We start from the raw sequence: 16,417 nt of genomic DNA, 5'->3' as shown, positions 1-16,417 counted from the left end.
TGTGTGTGTATACACCAATAGCTGATTCAGTTTATATTTCCAGTGTGCTACTGCTGTTTTTGTGCACTGAAAGCTTCTTCTGTCCTTATGTGTGAAAACATACTTAACCTCTTAATAAACCTCTTTCTAGCTCTGGGATTTCAATCATTGAACATACGGTTATGAGAATCATTCATGTATGAAATAACTCCAGGACAAAGAGAGCGATTGAGATCATGATGAGTTTTATTGAGCATCAGGAATCAGACTGGAGTGTTCTGAACATCTGGAATGAAGCTCCGGCTCAGAAAGAGCAGCAACAGTCGAAGGCAGAATGTCATCGGTCGCCTCTAAAGACACAATTACACTCTGATTTGGTTTCTAAAGATCTTCTGGCCCTGCTGAAGTAAACTATGCTATTCATGATATCAGCGTTTGTAAACGAGGAATAAGGAAGGAAAGAGGTAGACAGATGTGTGTGTCTCTCTTGTGTCTGCTGAAGCAGATCCTCAGTGTTTAGCATCAGCTTTCTGGAAGAGCGGGCGCAGCTGCTCCGCGGTCGTGGCGTCTCTCTGCTGCATGAGCTCGGCGTGACCTCTGGTGACCCCCCAGCCATCAGGAGTGGACATGGATGGACACAGCGGGCGACCGGACGCCGGCTTCAGCCGCTCCCAGTAATCACGGCGGGCCCTAAACCACACAATCCACAGTCAGTCCTCACTAGTACTAGTGCTCAGAGTGAGGAGACAAGCGTTTTCCAGAACAATATTTAAAGGAAGGTGTTCATGATATTTCTGCTATAATTATGACATAGCTGCTTGTTTTCAAACAGTTTTTATATTAAAACTCAGAATGATGATATTTTAAATTAATTAAACATGATTAATTTTGTGACCCTAGAAATGTCAAGGAAAATTTTCTAGAATTTATTGAGAGGAAGAAAAGGAATTATGATTATAGTATACAGTATAGTATACAAGTCTCTCTTTCTCACTCTCTCTCTCCTCTCTCACTCACTCTCTCTTCTCACTCTCTCTCTCTCTCTCTCTCTCTTCTCACTCTCACTCTCTCACTCTCTCTCTCTCTCTCTCTCACTCACTCTCTCTTCTCACTCTCTCTCTCTCTCTCTCTCTCTTCTCACTCTCACTCTCTCACTCTCTATCTCTCTCACTCTCACTCTCACTCTCACTCTCTCGTCCTCTCTCTCTCTCTCTCTCTCTCTCTCTCTCTCTTCTCTCTCTCTCTCTCTCTCGTCCTCTCTCTCTCTCTCTCTCTCTCTCTTCTCTCTCTCTTCTCACTCTCACTCTCTCACCTGGCTCGGACCCAGGGTTTGGTGTGCATCTCCAGGCTGCTGCCCCACAGGCCGTGTTTCTGAGAGGCTTCGGGCAGGAATCCTCTCTCGGTTGCCAGCTCCTCGGCCACGGCACGGATGTGGTACGGCTCAAACCCGCAGCAGCCGCCGATGTAACGGATTCCCGCCTTATAGGCCTCTCTGGCATAATGCTGCATCTCCCAGCGCGTGAGGATCCGCGGCTCCAGAGCTGAAGAACACCACAAACATCAGCTTCTCCTTCACACACGAGCACATTTGATCAGGATTAAATCACAAACCAGTCATAAGGGTCAGTTTTTTTAAATTGCATACATAGTGCATCATCTGAGGCCTGAATAAATAATCTTTCCATTGATGTATGGTTTGTTAGGATAGAACAATATTTAAAAATCTGGAATTTGCTAAAAAATGTAAATATTGAGAAAATCACCTTTAAAGTTGTTCAAATGAAGTTCTTATCAATGCATATTACTAATCAGAAATTAAGTTTTGATATATTTATGGTAGGAGATTTACAAAATATGTTCATGGAACATGATCTTTAATTAATATCCTAATGATTTTTGGCATAAAAGAAAAATGGATAATTTTGACCCAATGTTTTGTTGGCCTGTGCTACTTATGACTGCTTTTGTGCTCCAGGGTCATTTATAATTATAAAACAAGCTTAATTTATTATAAATACAATAGTGCGTTTGACATCTTATTCTATTTATGGAATGTTCTTTTAACATTATTAATATTTGATACAATTTCTCTTAAATATAATGTTCTCAGAAGGTCCTTATGATGTTATATGTACATTAACAGAACTGTGTTCAGTAGCATTCTTCAGTAATAACAACAGAACATTCTCATAATGTTTTCAGAATGATAGAATGGAATGTTCCTCTGTGTGTGTGTGTGTGTGTGTGTGTGAGAGAGAGAGAGAGAGATAGTGTGTGTGTGTGTGTGTGTGTGAGAGAGAGAGAGAGATAGTGTGTGTGTGTGTACCGAAGGGGAACTCTGGCAGGTCGATGAATCCCTGGCAGCTGCAGTCTGGTGTGTGAAACGCCAGCGGCTGCGTCATATAATGCGCCTTCAGACCAGCTTTCTCGACGCCGGCCTTCATCATGGCCACGGTCTTCACACAGGTCACGGGGTCAAAGTGACAGTTCACACCCACGATATCAGCGCCTGGAGCACAAACACAGAACATCAGAGCATCATGAGATCCAGCAGGACTCTATCCTCCGCCGCTGAGTGCATGTGATGCTGCAAAGTCTGGAGGTGTGTCTCAAAGCACACACTAATGCACTACTGTACACAGCATGGGCTGGACGATGCACTTATTTAACTCAAAACACGACAGGGGTTTCAAATGATGCACAATTTGAAAAAAGAAAAAAGGGCATACAACAAAAAAAGTATGAAATGTTATGGAAAGCATTAAATTACTGCAAACTGTTGACAAGATTGTATAAAAGCATTATTTTCAACAGCAACCAAAAAAATACAAGGACTAACTAGATGTTTGACTGGTAGATAAACAGTCAGCATGCATGAAATTCACACACAGAATCTTGTGTGTGTGTGTGTGTGTGTGTGTGAGACACACCTGCTTTGACCAGTCTGACCGCACACTCTCCAGGTGTCACTCCATGCATGTCTCCTTCAGGTCCAATACACAAAGTGGCTGCTACAGGCTTTCCTGTTGCCTTCAGAACCTGGACGGCCCATTCAGCCTCCTCCACGTGCTCGAAGTACTGCAGACCGATCAATCAATCAATCAATCAATCAATCAATCAATAACCACAGAAGATTTGATCTTACCACTAAGTGTTCTCCTAAATAGCAGTAAATGTTTTTAGCTAAGAGTTTTCTCTTAAAACCTGTTCACAAAGCTGCTGAGGCAAACTTGTGCTGAGGAACAGAGAGCAGTCTTCAGCTCAGAGAAAGGGGGCGGGGTTTACCTTGTTGCTATGGATGATGTCAGCAATATTGTAGAGTGCAATATTATATTGCCATATTCAAATAAAGGTTCAAAAATTAAAATGTTAATTGCCACATTCAAATAAAGATTTTAAAATGCAGGCTAAGTGTCACTAATCATGTTCAGCTAATTGTCAGCCTCTTACATGTGTGCTTCTCATAAACATTGTGAATATGCATATAAACAACCTTTTCATTAACAGAGTAGAATAATCACGGCTGATAGTAAGACATGCAAACAGAAAACCAAACTGGACTCAAGAACATCTGTTACTTCTCGCCAAACAGGTGAATGAAAACTTTTGGAGTTGGGATAACCTTTAAAACCAAAGGCGATACCTTTTTAAAAGCTCATTATCGTCAAATGTTTGTAAAATGTTTACGTTCAGAGGCAGGTTCCCGGCAACAGCTATTTTAGGATAGTTTGTGACTTGATCCTAGTGACTTAGGACTCCTCTTCACTGCTCCTAACCTTTCACAGATTTAGGAGCTAGTTTTAGCACTAAAACACTTCACTCTTAGAACAAACATTTAGGACTGACACGCTCATTATTTTAAATATTTTCTCCTAAATCGGCGAGTTATGAGCTACTTTTAGCCTGAAGATGTTTTATGAATACAGTCCTGAGCTCAGTGAGAACTGCTGGAGTTTATGGAGATGTCACAGGTTCTCACCTCGGCGATCAGGAAGTCCACGTTCTTCTTGATGAAGACATCGAGCTGCTTCTTGAAGATCTTCTTGACCTCATCTTCGCTCTTGCAGCTGAGGTAGGAGGGTGTCTGCGAGACTCCGCCCGCCACCAGACCATCGCCCTCATTGGCTACTTCTCTGGCCAGATCGCAGGCGGCCTCGTTGATCTGCTGACCCTGCGGACGGTCAGCAAACATCTCCATCAGTCTTTGAGTTTAACCTCTGAACGCCGCTCATGATGATTGGCTCTGTGTGACCGATGCGAGCGACTCACAGTGAAAGTCAGTTTGTTCCCTCTGTTCTCCAGTTTGTCGTCGCTGGCGTAGAAAGTGAAGGTCTGCATGACATTTGACCCGGCCCGCAGGAATTCCCTGTGCAGCTGTCGCACTGACGGAGACAAACACATGCGGCGCTCAAACACAGACACTTGCTCCAAATACAGCTAGAGAGCTGAAGAAACACTCCAGGAGACCTTTACGAGGAAGAACCAAGAATCTAACCGTTCTGAAGCATTCAAGTACAAACCAGCAATACTCATGGGCAGGATTTCAAATACATGCATTTAAAATACTATTTTGTATTTAAATACATTTAATCTTAGTATTTTTGTATTTTCAAAATACATAAAATACTTGCCAATCAATTTCTTTATTAGATGCTGAATTCAACTAGTTCAGACATGCCACTTTCATGCATGTGAGCTGCAGCTGTATGACGGTAATGACATTTTCTGGATTCCTGTAATAATACTGCGTGTGTGTATACTAATACTAATGTGTGCTATCAAAATGTCCTATTTCCAATTTCAGAAGTTCTGATTACAAGCATGTCGCATTCAAGTGCTTTGCTGTTGGAAAGAGATGCCAGGTTTCCTGGGAAAATCTTATTACATTTTTGATATTTAAGATATTTAATTTTAAGTCAAATGTAGCATCCCATTTGTTGACAACTATATCATCATTCACAGTGCTATCTTTACAGTTAGCTTGTTGATGATTCTGGATTTTCAGTTAAATGCATGCTGTTTTGCTGTGTATAAACTATACAACATGCTTGAAATGGTTATTGCACAACTACAATATGTGCATGACTTTAACATTAAAACAAGGTGGTCTTGCTTTTGTGTGAAAAAAGCGCACCTGTCCCAGCAGGCAACATTAGCACTAGTCAGTCTTGTTAGTGTTTGTGTGTGTGTTTATTTTTTGGTTACCTGTTCATCAGTAAGATGAGAACCAGACCCATTCTAAATCTAAATGTACTTGAAATTAAAATACCTGAAAAGTGTGATGTCCAAGTAGTTATAAAGATTTTTGCTCTCATAATGATAACAATAGCACATACAAAAATAGTAGATTAACTGTTCCATGCCCCGGCGCGGTGAGTGATCACACTACATGTGTACCGCACCAGAGACACCTCTTCAAGCAGGTTCTGGTTAAACGACCCGCACTGGACACGGTACAGAGCAGACACACTTGTGAAATGAACTGGTCTTTGAGGGTCAATCGTGCTCAAGCATGGATCAGATCCCCTAGTGTGAGTACATCCTAAATCTCAGAGAATAGCAGAGAGCACACCACAACTATAACCAGAACAGCACAAGAAATGATGAATGATAAAAACATTGACAGCCAATCGAATCATTTCTGTTTTAAAGAGCTTGAGCATTTAGAAATATTGTAGAGCCCAATATTATGTTGCCATATTCAAATAAAGGTTTAAAAATAAAAATGTTGCCACATTTAAATAAAGATTTTAAAGTGTCACTAATTAAACAAGTCTATTTTCAGCTAATTGTCAGCCTCTTGTGCTTCTCATAATTAGTGAATATGCATTTAAACATCCTTTTAATTAACAGAGGAATCTGACATGCAAGAACAGCTGATACTTGTTACCTGTCCATCTAACTGATTAATGAAAACAAGCATGTCATCAAAGGAACATTTATAGTTGGAATACCCTTTAAAACAGAAGGCGATATCTTTTCAAAAGCTCATTATCGTCAAATGTTTCTAAAATGTTTGTTTCGAGGCAGAAGCCAGGATAGGACTCCTAACGTTTCACAGATTTAGGAGCTAGTTTTAGCACAAAAACACTTGTGAAACACTCTTAGAACAAAATCCTACATTTCGGACTGACATGCCCATTGATTTAAAGAGTTATGAGCTGCTTTTAGCCTGAAGATGATTTGTGAATACAGTCCTGATGAACGTTCTATTAACGTTACTGGAAGAGATTTTGTCCATAACTTTGAAAGAACTTCTCTAGACTGTTATCTGGGACCCGTTTATTTACGGCGAGTCTCACCGGCCTCTGGGTGCTCAGCAGCGGCCTCTGGAGTCCAGGGTCCGGCCTTCACATATCCTCGCTTCTCCAGCGCGAACACGAAGCCTCCGTCTCCAATCACCACCTCACCCGCGTCCAAGCGCTCCAGAACACCCTGAGCACACACACACACACTCTCTCAGCACTGCACGATATCAGGCCAAAACACACACATTCACCGCATAAGGGCGCGCGTAACCGTGTGGATCAGGGTGCGAGTGCGCTCTCCAGGCGCGTTTTATTCCGCATTAACACACACTTTAACACAAGTTTGAGTGTGTCTGTTCATGTGTGTGAGACAGCTGATATATTAATAGCTGGAATAAATATAAACCTGCAGCAGGATCTCATGCGTCGCGACGCGTTTGCGCTCTTAATATAAAAACAACGCGCTTAAAAACTGGACTGAAGAATCGCTAAAAGTGTCTAAATCAAAAACTCACCCTCTTCGACCCGACTGGTGCCATGTTTATCAGGAGATTCAGAAACAGCTGGAGATCTTCAGGAGAGCTGAGAGAGACTGGAGAGAGATCCTCATGAGAAGAGCGCTTATAAAGCACCGCTGGAGGGGTGTGTGTGTGTGAGAGAGTGTACATGAGTGTGTGTGTGTGTGTGTGTGTGTGTGTGTGTGTGTGTGTGTGTGTGTGAGAGAGTGTGTGTGTGTGTGTGTGTGTGTGTGTGTGTGTGTGTGTGTGTGTGTGTGTGAGAGAGAACGGCCCCCTGGATCCTAAACTAGTTCACAGTGTTGCTGGTTAATGTTTGTGTTTCAGCTGATCTATGATCAGAGAGATGCTCGATAACGCGTCTGATGTCTTGCGACACATTCAGCAGACAAACACCAGAGAAATCAATACGTTTGTGTTTGAAGTCATATTCTACTAGATTTTAAAGCAACATATTGTACCAGTAATTCTATTCAAACAACAAATGCAAACCGTTATATAGGCGTGCATAAAAATGTCCTTATTGCTAACGTTCCCATTAAGTTATTATGAAAACATTATTAATATTCTAGTTTTTCAAACATTTTGAAAACGTTTTTTCTGGTTAAAGGTAAAAGGAACATTCTATTTTATAATTTTGCAAACATTACGAGAAGTTTACTTTTGAATATTCTCTGAACGTTTGGAAACAAATAATAACATTTAAAAAAGAAAATGAGGTTTAGCTCCAAGTCTAATAAAACACTCGAATCAAGATCTTCCTGTTCTAGAATCTTCCAGACAGCTGTGATGAGACTCTGGAGATCAACTCTATAGCATCGAGTTATCTGGACACCCCTGCACTAAAATATGTGAGGAAAAGTTCCATTAATAATGTGCAAATAACATTTTTGTGCAACTCTGAGAACTTTATGAAAGAACATTTGTTCATAAAGTTGAGTAAATCTTGCCAGAACGTTAGTGTTTTTATAATACTTCAGTTAAGTTTGGAAAATGTTCTTTTTGATGTTCTCTGAATGTTTTTATGTTTTTTCTTGGTTATGTGAATTCTAAGGGAACATTCGATTTTCATCGTTTTTTTAAACATTATCGGAATGTTACTTTTGAATGTTCTCTACACGTTAAAAAGTATCAGTAATAAAATAACAATACATCAGAACATTCTGAAACAAAACGGCAACATTTAAAAATATCAGACGAACTTAAATGTTTCAGACAAACTTTGCAAACATGAAGAAACTTCACTGGAAGAATTACTGTTCATAAGTTTGGGGAAACCTTGCCAAAACCTCAGTCAAAGATCTGAGAGCGTTTGTTGTTGAATGGAGAAGCTGCTGCTGCAGATGCTGATTCTAGACGAGTTATTGATCATCGATCGTGTCTGAGCTGATTATCACTGTGTGTTCGAGCTCACACACTCACACACACACACACACACACACACACACACACACACACAGACACAGGGTCACTGCAGTATTTGTTTGTGCTGCAGATTATTCATTCACTGAGTGTTTATGCAGGGATAACAGATACTGAGCAGGAAAAAAGTATTGCAATGTAATGTTTTGTTTATGCGCACTGAATCATTCTGTTTTAGTCTCTGTGTTCAGTGTTTTCTCATGTAGACTGTGTTTAATTGTTAATGATAATGAATCGTAATTTCCTCACAGACTGTTAAACTCTGCGCGTGCTTGAGGCGAGCGGGGGCGCGCTGCTCGTGCGTGTTTGAAAGCTTCGAGCCGAACTCGAGACGATCCTCAAGAAACCTGCGATGTCGCGGATCTTAAACGCGTTTAACGCTCTTGTGAGGCGAGACTTCAGGAGAAAAACACTGCGCGTTTCTGCTCGGAGCTTCGCAACAGATGACGGGTGAGAGATCTGAGACAGAGCTGAGAAAATATGAATGATATCTGATAGACCTGACAATTATGAGATGTATCTGAGAAATATCTGAGACTGAGCTAATAAATTAAATAAATAAATAAAACTAAATAAATAAAGCTGATTCTGATTCAAAGCTGAGAAAATATGAGATATATCTGACAGATCTTGCAAACATTATGGGAATGCATAGGAAAATTCAGCCTAATGGGTTTAATACTATGGTCCCACTTTATATTGTGTCCCTAACACCTGTGTACTTACATAGTAACTAGATGTGATGTAGTATGTACCCACAGTATATTACCCAGACAGCAAGCAGTGTCGGCCCAGATCCGGCCCACATCTGGCCCGCATGGATTTCACACAGGCCAGATCTGGGCCAAAACTATGTTGCTGTCTGGGTAGTATCTACATCTCTAATGTTTGAGTAACTACACACATGTAACAACCCTCAGAATGGTTTGTGTTAGTACAGAAGCGTAACAGGACATTGGTAACAACACTTTTTGGTAAAGAAAGTGTTACACTTTATATTAAGTAATTACTCTGATGTTACACAGCAGCGGCCAGTAAGTTAGGCTTTACATATAAATTGTGGTTGGTGTCCAGAATGTTACACTTTATATTAAGTGGACACTTCCTGAGGAGTTATCATGTAAGTACACTGGTATTACTGTGGTGCACCATCTCCAGATCCAACTCCTCTCACTTTACATATCCCTAAACCCACCCGTCTCCACCCCCTGATCAAACTGTGAGTCCTGTTACACCAGTACTTACTGAAGTGAAAATGAAAAAGTGTTGTTACCAATGTCCTGTTACACATTTGTACTTACACATACCATTCTGAGGGTTGTTACATGTGTGTAGTTACAGAAATATTATAGCTGTGGATACTATGTACCAATGTGTACTTACTCTGTGGTTACATACTATGTGCACATCTAGTTACTATGTAAGTACACAGGTATTAGGGACACTTAATATAAAGTGGGAGCAATACTTCAATAATCAAAAGAAATGTGTGATTGAGCATATCTGATCATATTCTGGTGATCTGTGACGCTGTGTGTCTGATGGTGTTGATCTGCTTCTCAGGGACGGATCAGCCGGGGTTCTGGGGAAGCGTCTGAAGGACTCGGCCGAGACGGTGGTCATCGGCGGCGGGTGTGTCGGGGTCAGTCTGGCGTATCATCTGGCCAAAGCCGGACAGAAGGACGTGGTGCTGCTGGAAAAGTCTGAGCTGACGGCTGGATCCACATGGCATGCGGTACGCACACGGGTCAGGGGTCAGAGGTCATCAGGAATCTAGATGTGGAGTAGTATTTTAGAAAACACTCCTGGCTGCAACAAACCCCATAAGTTAGGAACCCCCTCAGTGATGAAAGCCGTTCAGTAGTTACTCTGGGGTTTCTTTTTTTATTTATTTTTTCTTAAGGAGTTTGATGTAACTGTAACAGATGTGGGTTCACTCAGAAGTCATCTTGATAAACACTCAAGCAGCTGCTTTCTGTCTATAATGCTTTATACAATACTGATTGTTTCAAAGATAAACAGGAAAATTACAGAATCCGTGATGTGATAAAATATGAGACAAAGTCAGCTGTAAAGCAGCTCTATAAAGACAATAATGTCATTATTCAGATCAGTTCAGTCGTCCAAGTGCTGCTGCTCCATCTGCTTGAATTCAATTCAACTCAATTCAAGTTTATTTGTATAGCGCTCTTCACAATGCAAATCGTTGCACAGCAGCTTTACAGGAAATTAAAGTTTCTACATTATATGAAGATTTTTTATTTTTTTTTGCAAATACAGATAACTCCATTTTTTACATTTTCAAAAATCATTTTTATTATGTTATCATGTTTTTATTGTTTCATTATGTTAGTTAGCTGTTTTTTTTAGTTATTTTTTAACCTAGTCAAAAAACAACAACTGCAGTTTGATTGAGATTAATTGAATGCACAATGAAAAAAAAATATTTTTGAGAATTGTTAAAAATGGAGTTATCTGTTTTTGCAAAAGAACTCTTAATATTTAGTAATAGCTTATCAGTGGTGACTATGTTAAGTTGATGTACATATGGCAGAAATGTACAGTAAAACTCAAGCAGTCAGTTAATGACGTAATCAAACAGACGGTGAACACTATTAACAGCAATGATTATATGTTGCAATCAAACTCATAGCAAAGTTTGGTAGTTTTGTATGTTGTCTTGAGGGTTGGCATCATCTGAGGTCTTCTGAGCAAAACTTTAAAAATAAAAGTATTTTCTGGCCAGTCAGCAATAGAATGTGGTTTCAAAAATGGAGATTAATTTGTTGAAATGAGATTAGAACTGTATATCTAGAACTGGATCAGCCTGAAGACTTCTGTGTGTTCTAGAATAAACAAACTCATATTAAGTGTTTGATTTCTATACTCCATCAGCTCCTCTCAAACTGTCCAGATCCTCGTCTGACCAAACCTTTAAGCCACTGTTAGTAATTAACCAGTATGACGTCTGGTCTGTCCATGGTTTTCTGCTGTAAGAAATTAAAAACCTTCCAGTAGCTTAGTTAGTAGATCATGGCGCTTGCAACGCCAAAGTCATGGGTTTGATTCTCAGTGAATGCATGAACTGATAAATTGTACAGCTTGAATGAATGTTAAGTCACTTCAGATAAAAGCGCCTGCCAAATGCATGAATGTAAATGTAAAAAGCATGACAGCTGACAGTGAAAATGACTTGTTTTGAAGTCTCACTGGAGTATTTCAGGTTAAACAGATTGTACTCGAGTCTGAACGACGTGATGCTGATGCTGTTTTCATCCACAGGCAGGACTCACCACATACTATCATCCAGGCATTAATGTGAAGAAGATTCATTATTACAGCATCAAACTCTTCGAGCAGCTCGAGGCCGAGACGGGACAGGTGAGACACATCAATAAACATGTTTACTAGTGCTAGAGAGATTCATTGCAGGTGAGTTGCTCAGGATTTTGCTGTAATGAACTGCTGCAGCTCTGAGAGGCTGTATTGAATGTGTGATTGTGGTGTGATTGTGTCGCAGGCCGTGGGCTTCCATCAGCCCGGCAGCATCAGACTGGCGTCCACTCCGGTCCGAGTCGATGAGCTCAAATATCAGATGACCAGGACACACTGGCACCCGACGCCACAGTTCCTCATCGGCCCCGAGAAGATCCAGCAGCTCTTCCCTCTGCTCAACATGGACAAGGTACGAATACGTTCAGACGGATGATGTCGAGACATATACTGTATTTTAATGATATTTTGATGTTTATTTGTCTTTTTTCTCTTTTCCCCTTTTTTTCTTGTTGAAAAGCATCAATAAAAAGCATTAGTATCTAAGATGCAACATTTACAAACATAAACATGTATTTTATTTTTCTGTCACTCCACAACAAATCCTTTACATTTAACGGTTTACAGAACAGAACAGAACAGGAATGAAAATATGTGACCCTGGACCACAAAACCAGTCATAAGGGTCAATTCTTTTAAATTGAGATTTATATTAATCTGAAAGCTGAATAAATAATCTTTCCATTGATGTATGGTTTGTTATGATAGGACAATATTTGTCTGAGATACAACTATTAGAAAATCTGGAATCTGAGGGAGCAAAAAAATCTAAATATTGAGAAAATCTCCTTTAAAGTTGTTCAAATGAAGTTCTTAGCAATGCATATTACTAATCAATAATGAAGTTTTGATATATTTACGGTAGGAAATTTACTAAATATCTTCATGGAACATGATCTTAATATCCTAATGATTTTTGTCATTAAAGAAAAATGTATAATTTTGACCCATACAATGTATTGTTGGCTATTTCTACAAATATAACAAATATACTTGTGCTACTCATGACTGCTTTTGTGCTCTAGGCTCTCATATAAGCATAAAAAAAAAAAAAAATTATGTGGCATTCGTTGTAAACAACATTTACTATAAAGGCCAAGCCTAAATTTATTTAAAGCATGTGTTTATCCCTCATTTGGCACAAATCCAAATGTTTGCACTGATGTTAATTGCAGTACATGCACTACTTTGGAATATAAGTCACAGCATGTTTCATATGATAAAAAACGACTTATATTCTGAAAAATACATCTGTTAAATTCGGTGAGGACAGCAGAACATCTGTGTGTGGATGCTGAAGCTGCTTGTCTCTGTGTGTCAGGTGTTGGCAGGTCTTTATAATCCGGGTGACGGTCACATCGACCCGTATTCTCTGACGATGGCTCTGGCGGCGGGAGCGCGAATGTACGGCGCTCAGATCTATTATCCTGCTCCAGTCACAGGCCTCACACCTCACGCTGACGGCAGATGGGACGTCCAGACACCACACGGAACCATTCGAGCCAATCGCATCGTCAATGCCACAGGTTTGGCCACACCCAAACAACAGACCACCCCCCCCACATGACAGACCCCACCTGTTTGTTAGGCCACACCTACATACACTAAACCACACCCACATGACATACCACACCCCCACATGATAGACCACACCCATGTTTAGTCCACACCCACATGTATGAGACCACACCCACATTATATACCATACCCCCACATGATAGACTACGCCTGTTTGTTAGGCCACACCCACATGACATACCACACCCCCACATTATAGACCACACTAATTTGTTAGGCCACGCCCTCACACGCTAGACCACACCCACGTGTTGGACCATGCCTTCACATTGTAGACCACACCCACATCTTTGAACCCACCCCACATTTGTTAGGCCAAACCCCTATATGTTAAACCACATACCACATGTTAGATCACTCCCTCACATGATAGACCACACCCCCACATGTTAGACCACACCTGTTTGTTAGACCACACCCACATACGCTAGACTGCACCCACATGACATACCACACCCCCAAATGATAGACCACATGTTGGGGGGGGGCGCGAGTGAAATTAGACAAACTTGGGGGGGTGCATGTCCTAAAAGGTTGAAAACCCCTGTAATAGACCACACCCACATCTTAGAACACACCCCACATTTGTTAGATCATACCCCCAACTAACAGACCATGCCCCCAATATGTAAAAACACACTTGTATCGTCTTTCTGGGCCACCAGTCACAAGAAGGAAAGACTAAGAACGTGATTTATCATATTCAATATATAGATTGTACTAGTTTCAGCAAAATCTGACAGAAGCGTAATGGGCCAGATCTTTCAGCAGGATTTGTTGTAATATTTTGTGCTGATGTTCTTATTGGATTGTGCTGAAGCAGCTTTGATAAGATGAGCAGACACACATTGCACAGTCACACGGGCCTAAAGGCCGATCGCTGACCTCTGACCTCTCCTATAGCAAACACACCTGATTGCGTCCCATAATCCCTCTCTGCTGCTGTTTTCATCCTGTGTCTCTGAAACGAGTGTGCTGAACGTTTAATGTGTGTCATGTGCTGCTGATCCAGAGGTCAGATGCAGTCAGACTTTTCTCTGCTTCCTTTTCCTGTTTTCTCTGTTTGTGTGATTCTGTTTAAACATGAGACCTGACTGAGTGTTTCTGTGGACTGAACTGAGTAATGAAGAAGCAGAGTCAGATCTGAGTGTGTGTGTGTTTGTTTAGCTGATTTTGGTCTAGGTTTAATGCTTTTGGGGTTTTGGCCTTCTGCCCCGCTCACATGACCAGCCAATCAGTCGTCGCCAACAGTTCATCTCTCAGCCAATCATCAGAGGTCTCTCTCACACGCCTCAGCTCAACCAGTTCTCACCAGAACACCCCCCCCCCCCCCCCAAGCTGACCGAACAACTCTGACTTCAGTTATTTCTGTCAAGGCCATCAACTTCAGTGACTGACTCAGATATATCCTATTCTATTCTATTCTATTCTATTCTGTAATATTAAAATTAGTTTCTATTCTGTTTTATTCTGTACTATTCTATTCTATACTATTATCTATTCACGTATAGTCTATTCTATATTATTCTATTGTGTACTATTTTATTCTATTCTATATTATGCTATTCGGTTCTATTCTATACTATTCGATTCTGTTCTCTACTGTTCTAATCTATTCTACTCTTTTCTATTCTATTTTAGTAGGACTTATTCTGTTCTATTCTATTCTGTTCTATACTTTTCTTTAATATAATCTATTCTATTGTTTAATTCTGTAGTGTTCTATTCTATTGTTATCTATTCACTTATAGTCTATTGTATTATTCAAATTTATTCAATTTTATTCAGTTCTATATAATGCCAATAGGTTCTATTCTATTCTGTTCTCTACTGTTGTTCTAATCTATTCTACTCTTTTCTATTCTATTCTATTCTATTAGGATCTACTCTATTCTATTCAGTTTTATTCTGTAGTATTCTATTCTATTCTGTTATCTATTCACTTATAGTCTATTGTATTATTCAAATTTATTCTATTTTATTCAGTTCTATATAATGCCAATAGGTTCTATTCTATACTGTTTTTCTAATCTATTCTACTCTTTTCTATTCTATTCTAGTAGGTTATACTTACTCATATTATATTCTATTAGTTCTATTTAGCTGTATTCAGAGAAATCGAGAGTATGAGCTGTTTGTTTGTCTCCTTGTGTTTGATTCAGTTTTTTCAGTGATCCATTGAGATTAGAAGCATTTTTAAAGGGGTCCTATTATACTTTTTCACTTATTGAATTGTAGTCAGTGTGTAGTGTGTATGTTTGGGCACATAAAGATCTACAAAGTTACAAATCTCAAAGTCCACTCCAAAGGGAGATATTTCGTTTAAAAAAAATCCCTTTTCAAGAACTACAACGAATGGCTCGTTTGGACTACAAAGTTGTTTTCCTGAATTTGTGACAAATTGGCCCATTAGAATCTCATTAAAATAAATCCCGCCTACAGAAATTAGAATGGTTGGGCGGTGGGGAGAATGCTTGGTTGAGCACTGCACGTTTCAAAATCAAAACCCGGTGCGAACAGAAATAACTGTATTTCTGAAGGAAACCAACTGTTTTCAGAAAATTTGGGATGTCATTTTCATTTCATCTTGCATATAATGTCTGATAAAGCAGGGTTTGTGAGCGGAGCTCTGCTTTGTGTGCAGCGTTACCGGGGAAACCACGCTCTCTCCCGCTCCAGAGAATTAATTTGCAGATATATGTCGCCACAAATAGTATAAGTCTGTGGGACTATGGTATAAATAAATTCAACTGTATAACAGTTTCACTGCAATTCATGTTATAATGTTTGAATTAAAGAACAATAAACATAATACATATTAACATTGCACTTATCTGTACATAGTCAATGCAGTTATGTTTAAGCTGTTGTTGACATGCTATCTAAAACGTGATTTGGCCGAAAAACAACAACAAAAAACCAATAACGTTACTACTTTAATATGTCTTGCAATATCCGTGCGTGCAAAGGTTCTGCACACAGGTCGAACACACCAGGAGGTCAAAGGTCAGAGCTCACGCAATGCTTGCAGGAGGATACAGTTACTCTGAACCCTGCCGACCCACAAACACACTGCGAGCCGTGATTGGTGCCTCAAAAAACACCTCGACCAATTGGATGACATCTCACAGCACTACAGATGTTTGTGATTGTGTGTTTGTTGCTCTGGCTGAACTAGTTCTGATCCACACACACACACACACACACACACACACACACACAGACAGCGTAATTCAACAGACCAAATGAACACACTAAACAATGCTTTATTAAAAATGTCAAAATGCAAAAAGATGTTCTGTGAGGGTTATGTTTAATGCTGGGGTTAGAAAATATCATTGG

At 40.0% G+C, this 16,417-nt stretch overlaps 2 protein-coding genes across 3 annotated transcripts in view; one reads left to right on the top strand and one right to left on the bottom strand.

Moving 5' to 3' along the window:
* Positions 1-203: 203 nt before the first annotated feature.
* On the bottom strand, positions 204-6,985 carry LOC306861984 (betaine--homocysteine S-methyltransferase 1-like). The gene is made up of 8 exons (XM_079404544.1): positions 6,743-6,985; positions 6,282-6,414; positions 4,249-4,361; positions 3,959-4,150; positions 2,910-3,057; positions 2,306-2,488; positions 1,292-1,520; positions 204-669 (listed from the first exon to the last, which is right to left on the bottom strand). The coding sequence occupies exons 1-8, from the start codon at positions 6,893-6,895 to the stop codon at positions 489-491; spliced, it is 1,332 nt and encodes a 443-aa protein (XP_079260670.1). The 5' UTR covers positions 6,896-6,985; the 3' UTR covers positions 204-488.
* A 1,220-nt stretch (positions 6,986-8,205) lies between these two features.
* LOC306862229 (dimethylglycine dehydrogenase, mitochondrial-like) overlaps positions 8,206-16,417 on the top strand; it is a 21,528-nt gene continuing 13,316 nt past the window's right edge. The window contains exons 1-6 of one of the 2 annotated variants that reach the window (XM_079404968.1): positions 8,206-8,302; positions 8,416-8,614; positions 9,728-9,899; positions 11,447-11,545; positions 11,685-11,849; positions 12,819-13,023. In XM_079404968.1, coding sequence (XP_079261094.1) covers positions 8,517-8,614; positions 9,728-9,899; positions 11,447-11,545; positions 11,685-11,849; positions 12,819-13,023 — 739 coding nt within the window. In that variant the 5' untranslated portion in view covers positions 8,206-8,302; positions 8,416-8,516. Of the gene's footprint in view, positions 8,303-8,381; positions 8,615-9,727; positions 9,900-11,446; positions 11,546-11,684; positions 11,850-12,818; positions 13,024-16,417 lie in introns of those variants that run through there. The other variant, XM_079404969.1, reaches the window with a different exon arrangement.

The sequence above is a fragment of the Barbus barbus genome, assembly GCF_936440315.1.
Source record: "Barbus barbus genome assembly, chromosome: 43".
NCBI lineage: Eukaryota > Metazoa > Chordata > Actinopteri > Cypriniformes > Cyprinidae > Barbus > Barbus barbus.
The sequence above is the reverse complement of the archived record's forward strand: the minus strand, read 5'-3'. Positions and strand labels throughout refer to the sequence as shown.

Excerpts from the sequence above, each read along its gene's own strand:
- LOC306861984 (XM_079404544.1), bottom strand. The coding sequence starts at position 6,895 with ATGTACACTCTCTCACACACACACACCCCTCCAGCGGTGCTTTATAAG. Across the intron at positions 4,151-4,248 it reads GGAACAAACTGACTTTCACT|GGTCAGCAGATCAACGAGGC; the intron begins GTGAGTCGCTCG and ends GACCGTCCGCAG. Across the intron at positions 1,521-2,305 it reads CCTGCCAGAGTTCCCCTTCG|CTCTGGAGCCGCGGATCCTC; the intron begins GTACACACACAC and ends GGTGTTCTTCAG.